The following is an 8,855-nucleotide window of genomic DNA, read 5'->3' as shown; positions in this document are numbered from 1 at the left end:
GGGAACGCAACACCTCCTAAATTGTACTTTAGGATCCTCAGGAGTAGGCGGTGCGGACTCTGGGAAGTGCGTTCACACTAAAAGGTTTGTAGCCACGCTGAACCAGAGCTAAATAGGCTCTGTCCGGAGCTAGAGAGAGAATAGGGTCTGAATCTCTGTCCCTGGCTTCTGGGGCATGTGCCAGTGGGTTGGGGACCACTAGGTTGGTTTTAACACGCTCTCAAATGGATAATTAAAGTACTCATAATTGATGCTATTAGGTGTTTTTTTTTTTTTTTTTTTTTAAATTAGGTGTTATGATATTTGATTGGTTTTCAAAAAGTCCTCATAGATTAGGTGGGTGAGTTGGAATCCACTGAAATCAACATTGGTAGTGAGTTGATCTTTGTTGAGGCTGGCTGGGTGACAGATAACTAGGAGGTTCCTTACACTATTCTTAGTATGTTTAAAATTTTCCTCAATAAAAAAGAAAACAGAAAATTAGGTTTCTAGATGGAGTCAACAGAAGGATGCCTTACTTCCCCCCACTCCTATTTGCTGCCCTTGGCCTCTCTGGTCACCCACCAGGATGATCATGGTGGTAAATTCGTAGTCCCCCCTCCCCATTTGAGTATCCAATATCCAAGCTGCCCTTCTCCATCCACTCTGTGTATTTTGTTAAATTGGGGGGGGGGGGAGTGTTTTTTTAAAACAATTTTTGAAACATAAATTACATGATGGCTGTTACGGGTGGTGCTGTGAGATGAGGTACATTACCACAAGGTTGGTTCAAACCACAAGATTAGTGGTTCAAACTCACTGGCCACTCCTCAGAAACCCCATAAACTCGTATATTCCAGAAACATTTGGAGTGCCTACTATGGGCCAGGAGTCCTGGTGTGGTGCTCTGGGTTAAATCGATGGACTGCAAAGCCCATTTAAACAACAAGGTCGGTGGTTCAAGCTCACCAGATGTTCCTTGGAAACCCTAAACCCCTATCCCTATGGGTCAAAACTGACTCAACAGCACTAAAATAACAACCATGTGCCAGTCACTGTGCTAAGGATTGTAGATGGGAGGGAACAGAGGGGTTATAAAACCAGTGACACAGCCCTGAACCCAACCAAAATGTAAGAGCAGGAAGTGGCTGGGTTATGGAATCACAGAGGAAGGGCCATTCTCTTTAGGAGGAGTATATTAGTCCCCTTGGGCTGCCATAGGAGCCCTGGTGGTACTGTGGGCTGAGCACTGGACTGCTAACCATAGGTTGGTTAGTAGTTCAAACCCACCAGCTACTCCTTGGGAGAAAGCTGAGGCTGGCTGCTCCCATAAAGACTGTTGTTGTTAAGTGCCGTCAAGTTGGGTCCGACCCATAGCGACCCTGTATAGGGTTTCCGAGGAGCAGCTGGTGAGCTTGAACCGCCCACTTTGCAGTTCAAATGGCTCTGCAGTCTGGCGCATTAACCCACAGTGCCACACACAGGGCTGCCGTCACAAAGTACTACAAACTGGGTGGTTTAAGGCAACAGAAATTTGTTCTCTCACAGTTCTGGAAGTCCAAGTTCAGGGTGTTGGCTGGACCATGCTCTCTATGGAGGCTCTAGGAAAGACTTCTTCCTTGTCTCTTCCAGCTTCAGAAATTCCCTAGCATCTAGCAGTATCACTTCCATTGTCTTTACATGGCCTTCTTCCCTCTTCATCTGTCTCTGTGTTCTGTGTCTCTTCTTATAAGAGCAGCAGCCATATTGGAATAGGGCCCAGCCTTCTCCACCATGACTTCATGTTAACTAATTACATCTGCAAAAACCCTCTTTCTAAATAAGGTCACATTCACAAGTACCAAGGGTTAGAACTTGAATCTGTCTTTTTTGGGAAGGGACATAATTCAACCCATCACATGGGTGAGCAAGGAATTACTGCTCAAAGACGGAGATGTGTGAGCTTGAAGGATGAGCAGAAGCCATTCATTCATTCATTCATTCATTCATTTATTGAGCAGTTGCCGTATGCCAAGCTCTGTCCTTGCCTCTGGGATCCCACAGTGTATGAGGGACCAACCAGGCCCCTGCTCTCATAGATCGTACATTCTAGTGGGCAAGACGTGATCAACATGCCACCAAGTAAGAGCTTAAGTGCTGAGGAATGTGTGAAGAAGGTGGTGGGGTGGGTAATCGTGGGGAGGGGGAGGCCTGCTTTAGATCAGGTGACTAGGGAAGGCCTCTGGAAGGAGGTGACATTGGAGCAGAGCCCTGGATGATAACGCTTCCCACAGGAAGAGTTGAGGAAGAGCTTTCTGGGTAGGAGGTACAGTAAATGGAAAGACTCTGAGCTTAGAGACAAACACTCTTGGAGTGTTTGACTGAAAGGACAGCCTGGCTGGAGCCTAGTGGACAGAGAAGGGGGAAGGGCGGTACAGGTAGAGAGATATGCAGGGTGTGGGCAAAAAACCCCAGCATACAGCAGATGCTGATTCCAGACCTTGAGAAAGGAAGGAAGACAGGCTTGCATTCCATTGTTCCAAGTCCCCTTCCTCTGCCTGAGTTTCCTGGGGTGCCTCCAAGGCCTTCAGAGAGGGCAGTCCAGCTCCCCTTCCTCGCCTGTCTCACAGCCATGGTCAGTTTGACGAGGTCAGCGGCCAATGGTCACCTGTGTATCTCAGCCCTTGTCACCAGTGACTCAGAAGGAAGCTCACAGCAACTCAGCCTGCACCCATGCAGGCCTGCGGACACATCGGGCAGCCTAGGGCCCCTCGGCAGGCGTGTGGGTCTGGAAGAAGGGTGGCAGGAAGAGCCCTACGGTGCCCAGCACACAGACAAACACGAACACCCACAGGAACAGCCGGTCAACCACCATGGCCACGTACTTCCAGTCCTCAACGACCTGCAGGCAGACAGAGGGGTCAGTCACAGGTGCTAAGCACTGGGGTCTTCCCTGATCTTCCTCCCCCCAAGTCAGGGCCTCACTGTTAGGCCAGTAAACCCAAGGACCACAGGCCTGGGACCTCAGAGATCCTGGAGCGGCAAGTCCCAGTCTGAGGCTGGTCTCGAAGCTGGGCCACTCTGTGCCTGTCAGTGTCAAAAGGGCTGAAACTAATCATCCTCCCTGCACCTCCCTCCACATGGCATGGCAGAGCCACTGGGAACTAGGGTTGTATGAGAAAGTTAGGAATGTCAGGAATTAGTAATACCACATACTGCGATTTGAAAACCCAATCTGACTTATAAAGTGGGATGATACCTAAAGATCACAAGACCCTTCCTCTCATTTTCCTCCTGAACCCTCTGCCTGAGGTGGCGCAATGAGCACCTGCAGGACACCTGGAAATCACACTGCTTAATTTGCTCGGTTCACTCATAATAACCAGTTATCAGTTGCCCTTATATCAGTTCCAACTCATGGTAACCCCACGTGTATCAAGAGCAGAACTGTGCACCAAGGGTTTTCAAGGGCTCATTTTTTCAGAAGCTGATCACCAGACCTTTCTTTCAAGGCTCATCTGGGTGGACTCCAATCTCCATTCTTTCAGATAGCAGCTGAGGGTGTTAACTGTACCATCCAGGGATTCCTCATTAACAGTTGCTGTTAGGTGCCATCGAGTTCCAACTCATAGTGACCCTAAATAGGGTTGCTGAGGCTGTAAATCTTTACTGGAGCAGAAAGCCTCATCTTTCTCGAAGCAGCTGTTGGATTTGAACTGCTGACCTTGTGGTTAGCAGTCCACTGCTTAAACTATAACACCACCAGAACTCCTCATTAACAGTTGTTGTTTTATTGTTGTTAAGTGCTGTCGACTCAGTTCTGACTCATAGTGACCCTGTTTAGGATTTACAAGGAGTAGCTAATGGGTTTGAACTGCTGACCTTGTTAAGCAGTCCAGTGCTTATCCAACAGTGCCATACCAGGAATCACCATTAACAGTAACATCTGCTATTTCCTATAATTAAGCCCCAGCCTCTTTTTCCATCATCTGGGTTTTGCTCTTACTCCTGGGTCTTCTCAGACCTTGTTGTTGGTGTGAGGCTGACAGAAACCTGGCTGGCCTCCAGAGGTGTCATCACAGATGTGCCCAGTGCCCTGCCCTTCGTGCTAGGGGACAAGCCGAGAGAGACCTGTGTGCCCAGCACCCTGGCCTCTCTGATGCCTACTTTCACACCCTTGCCTGTCTGGATCATGCTGCATACTTTCCTGGTGAGTGTGGCAGGACCAGAGAATCCAGCTGAGGTTACGGAGTGGGGACTGTAGATGGCAAGGGACAAGATGATGTCAGTGACCCATTTGTCAGGGTCAGTTAATGGTGTGTGTCTACTGTGTAGCATAATCCTGTTTTGAGCCAGCCTCCACTCCACACCCCACGTGCCTGGCCTGATTCCTGTCCCTAAGCTGCATCAGGCGTTTCCCAGCTTCACCGAATTTCTTTTTGACAGTCCTAATTTCAAAGGGCTTTTTTCCCTTTTCTTTTTGGTGCCTCCCCCTTTTTTTTTTATATTTCTGTGCTATTGTTGTTAAGTGCCATTGAGTCAATTCTGACCCATAGTGACCCTGTATAGGGTTTCCGAGGAGCAGCTGGTGAGCTTGAACTACCGACCTTGCAGTTCAAACGGTTTTGCAGTCTGGCGCATTAACCCACAGCGCCACACCAGAACTCCGTGCTATTTATAGTGACCAGTTAATCACCAGGGAGGGTGAAAATGCTGAAGATGAAAAACACAGCATGGGACTGGGTGAAGGGTGGGCTTGCTCTAGAAGGGAAGGAAATTTCTTTTCTCAAAGGAGATGTAAAAAATCCAGTCACTCAAGAAGTTCACCACATGCTCAGCACAGGGCAAGGCACTGGGAAGGGAGGGAAAGAGTTTAAGAATATCAGAAAGAACCGGATGTGGAGCTTGGCACTGCCCTTTACCAGCTGTGTGACTCTGGACAAGTCAGTGAACCTCTCTGAGCCTCACTTCCGTTTCTGTAAATAGGAATTTGAGTGAAAGCCACTGCATGGGTGTTATGGATTGAATTGTGTTCCCCAACATATGTTGATATCTTAACCCCATGCCTGTGAATGTAACCCTATTTTGAAAGAGGGGGTTCTTTTGTTATGTTAACAAAGTTAGCATAGGGTGAGTCCAAGGGAACACACACACATAGGGGAAGACACATCTAGCAACCAAGGAACACAAAGAAACATTTAGACTGCAGAAATGAAGAGAGACAAGAATCTTTTCAATAGTCCAGAGAGGAAGAGAAAGTGCCTAGTCCTGCTGATGCCTGATTTCTGACTCCCAACCTTCAAAACTGTGAATCAATAGATCACTGTTCTTTAAAGTCACCCATTTGAGGTGTATTGTGTATTTCCAGGGTTCCTGGAAGAGTCAGCAGCAATGTTAAGTTGGTTCTGGCAGAGCATCTGATGTGTGGGCAAGGCTCAGCGAACACCGGGTAAGGTCAAGCCCCTGTCTGCAAGAAACAGCAGGAGCTCGTGTGTGCCAACGGGTTGTGAGGTTTGTAGAAGAGCGAGCTCAGGGTGGGTGCAGGCTCAGCTAGTGGTGCAGCACAGAACTTCTCAAACTGTATGGTGCACTTCAAGCTGATTTCCACTCACATGTGTCAGAGCAGAACTGTGCTCCACTGGGTTTTAATGGCTGATTTCTCAGAAGTGGATTGCCAGACTTTTCTTCTGCAATGCCTCGAACCTCCAGATTTGAGTTAGCAGTGCACCATCGGCGGCACTACCTTAGACTCCAGGAACCACCAGAGATCTGGTTAAAAATGCAGACTGCCTCCCCTAGAGGCCCTGTTGTTAGGTGCTGTCAAGTCAAAACGGACTCATAGTGCCCATATACACAACGGAACAAAACACTGCTAGGACCTGCACCAAACTCACTGTTGTTAACTTGAGCCCATTGCTGCTGCTGTGGTACCAATCCAGGGATCACGTTTCCCTCCAAATGGACACAGCCCAAGAGCTGTAGTTTGAAAAGTTCCCCAGTTTCTCATTTAGCCAGCAAGACCCCAAGGGGCAGCACATTGACATTTAAGAGCCAACGAATTAGGTGATAATGAGCAACTGAATGGTTTTGAATTAGAGAATAATATGATCAAATGAATATTTTAGTAAGTAAATCTCAAACCATACTGTCCCCTCAGATCTCCTGGGGATCTGGCTAAAAGGCAGATTCTGGGGGAGGGCTTGAAATTCTGCATTTTTAAGAAGCCCCCATAGAGCCCTGCCTGGTGGCACAAACGGTTAAGCACCAGGCTGTTAACTGAAAGGTTGGTGTGGTTTGAACGCCACTCCCCCTCAGTGGTTCTGCAGGAGAAAAGATCTGGTAATCTGCTCCCATAAAAGATTGCAGCCAAGATGGAGCGGCTGGAGACTCTAGACCCAGAGAGGGAGAGGGGCAGTGTGCTGATGACCGAGGGGCAGGCTTGCAGGGTGTACCCTTTGGTTGGTTGATGATGCATGGAGGGGATTGTAACCAGAGCAATGAAATGATATACGATAGGATGAAAGTAAAGCTAATGTTCTCCCATGTGATAGTTTACTATCACATAATTCACAATAAAACATAAAAAAAAAAAAAAAGATTGCAGCCATGAAAACCCTTCAGGGCAGTTCTACTCTGTCACATTGGGGTTGTTATGAGTCGAAATCAGCTTGTCAGTACTCAACAGCAGCCAGCTCCCAGGTAAGGTTGGTGCTCTTGGTCTGAGGACCACACTCTGAGTAGCAAGCAAGGGTGTAGAAGAATAGCTCACGTCCTATATGCCATGGGTTCCTTTCTATAGTGCCATTTTTTGGCGCAGTTCCAAGCGGCTCTTTTCTCTCAGCATGAACTAATGGAGTCCCAGTGCTCTCCCTTGAAAATGTGCCTAGTGAAAAGGAATCTCAGAAAGGTAAAAAGGAGGTGTTCTCTTTGTCTCCATGCAGCTGCAGAGGGAGAGACACTATGCGCTGTCATAAAGGCCTGCTCCAAGACTCTGATCGGTTAAGGTGTTGAAGTGAGGACATCTGCAAGAGTCTGAAGCTTCTTCCCCTGCCTAGTATGAAAAAACACGTGTGAGAATTTCTGTTCCCATTGTGTTCTGTGTTCAGTTATTATGAAAGTGTCCTTAGAAGTGTTACTTGTTCAAAGGGGACTCCAAATCCTAATGGTTGTTGCTTTATCTGTAAGAAAATTTTGTAATTCTAGCCACTCTACTTAATAATGTATTTCGCTGGTAGCAATCATATTTTGAGGGATGTTTCTGTACTCCTAAAAGCTAGAAATCCTTGTATGCTAATCTTTGCAAGTTGGAAGAGAATGGGAGCTGACACTCTGGCTACCCAATCCACCTGTGTTCCCTAGAGGCTGGGCAGGCGACCTCCAGCCTCCCACTTCAAAAGTTTGCATCTCTGGTAGCGTAGTGGTTATGAATCGGGCTGCGAGCTGCAAGGTTAGCAGTTCGAAACTACCAGCCGCTCCGCAGGAGAAAGATGAGGCGTTCTGCTCCCGTAAAGATTTACAGCCTCGGAAACCCTGTGTAGGGTTGCTATGAGTCAGAACCGACTCCATGGCACATAACAACAACAACTTCTTTGCCAGAGGGATTTCTTCAGCACAAGAGGGCTTTCTGCTGATCAAGCTGATACCACCCAGAAGTGCAGAGAGATACTGACCCCCAGGCTGCCCTCAGCCTATGGTTGGGAGGGAGCTGGTTGGTAAATCAATCTTTCAAACTCACTCCAGTGGGGGGATTCAGTGCCATTTGCCCAGGATTCCTCAAAAGGTCCTCAGCAGGACTGAGTCACACTGGCCCACAGCAGTAAAATGCTCAGTGGTACCTGATATCAATTTTCCTCTTATTCCCATCTCATTTACCCCACTGTCTCACTCTGCTTCTTGGGCTTGCCTCCCAAATAACCTATCTGTACCCAAGTCTTCATCTCAAGGTGTGCTTTCAGAACAACTCAAAACAAACAAACAAAAATGATTACCAGCACTTCCTTCCTCTCCCTCCACACTGAGCTTCATGCATTGGTCAGGGATCAGTGTGGATTCCTTATTCAAAGAATTTGAGAGTCCTCAAAGTCCCTGAGTGGTACAGTCATCAGCACCCTTGGCTGATGACAGAAAGGTTAGAGGTTCGAATGTACCCAGAGGTGCCTTGGAAGAAAGGCTTGGCAATCCGCTTCCAAAAATATCAACCACTGAAAGTTCTATGGAACACAGTTCTACTCTGATGCACATGGGGGCACCATGAGTCGGGGGTAACTCCAAAACAAAGGCAACCGGTATGTGTGTGTGTATCTCATTAATGAACTGTGGGTAATGGGAGACTAGGGATGTGATTTGCGTGGGCAGGGGCTGGGCTAATGACTTACACTCTGGTCTTGATCATCACTCTTCATGTGCTGGGCAATGAAGCTGACGCCTTCCAAGGCCTCCTGCACATCCTGTCGGTACCTCCCCGAGGACCTTAGCCGGAAATCCCTGGAGTTTCCCGCTGAGTTGGAGCCAGTTGGAGACTTGGGAACTGCTGAGGCAGGATTCACAAAATACATGGAGTTCCCATAGAAGTTGGAGGGGCTGGGTGGGCCCACGCCAGAGGAGGTGGCGGTGGCCTTGGTATTGGTTAGGTGTAACTGACTGGGCTCAGGGACCCTGGTGGGGCTGTTGTCCGGGCGCTTCATGAAGAGGAAGGTGGGCAGCTTGTGTAGGAAACAGCGCTTGACCCAGGGCGCCATGGTGTGGGTGCTGGGTGATCGGTGGTGCACGTTGAGCACACAGACACTGGTGACGATGGAGAAGGTGACCAGCACCATGGTGAACATGAGGTATTTGCCAATGAGTGGCACATCCAGGGAGGTGGGAGGCACAATCTTGGAGATGAGCAACAGGAAGAC

At 48.3% G+C, this 8,855-nt stretch overlaps 1 protein-coding gene across 1 annotated transcript in view; it reads right to left on the bottom strand.

The window, feature by feature from the left end:
* CHRNB4 (cholinergic receptor, nicotinic, beta 4 (neuronal)) overlaps positions 1-8,855 on the bottom strand; it is a 29,403-nt gene that overhangs the window by 398 nt on the left and 20,150 nt on the right. Inside the window, 2 exon segments of the mRNA XM_006870937.1 lie at positions 2,690-2,860; positions 8,334-8,831. Of these exon segments, the coding sequence (XP_006870999.1) occupies positions 2,690-2,860; positions 8,334-8,831 (669 nt within the window).

This window comes from Chrysochloris asiatica, unplaced genomic scaffold (genome assembly GCF_000296735.1).
Source record: "Chrysochloris asiatica unplaced genomic scaffold, ChrAsi1.0 scaffold00156, whole genome shotgun sequence".
Taxonomy (NCBI): domain Eukaryota; kingdom Metazoa; phylum Chordata; class Mammalia; order Afrosoricida; family Chrysochloridae; genus Chrysochloris; species Chrysochloris asiatica.
The sequence above is the reverse complement of the archived record's forward strand: the minus strand, read 5'-3'. Positions and strand labels throughout refer to the sequence as shown.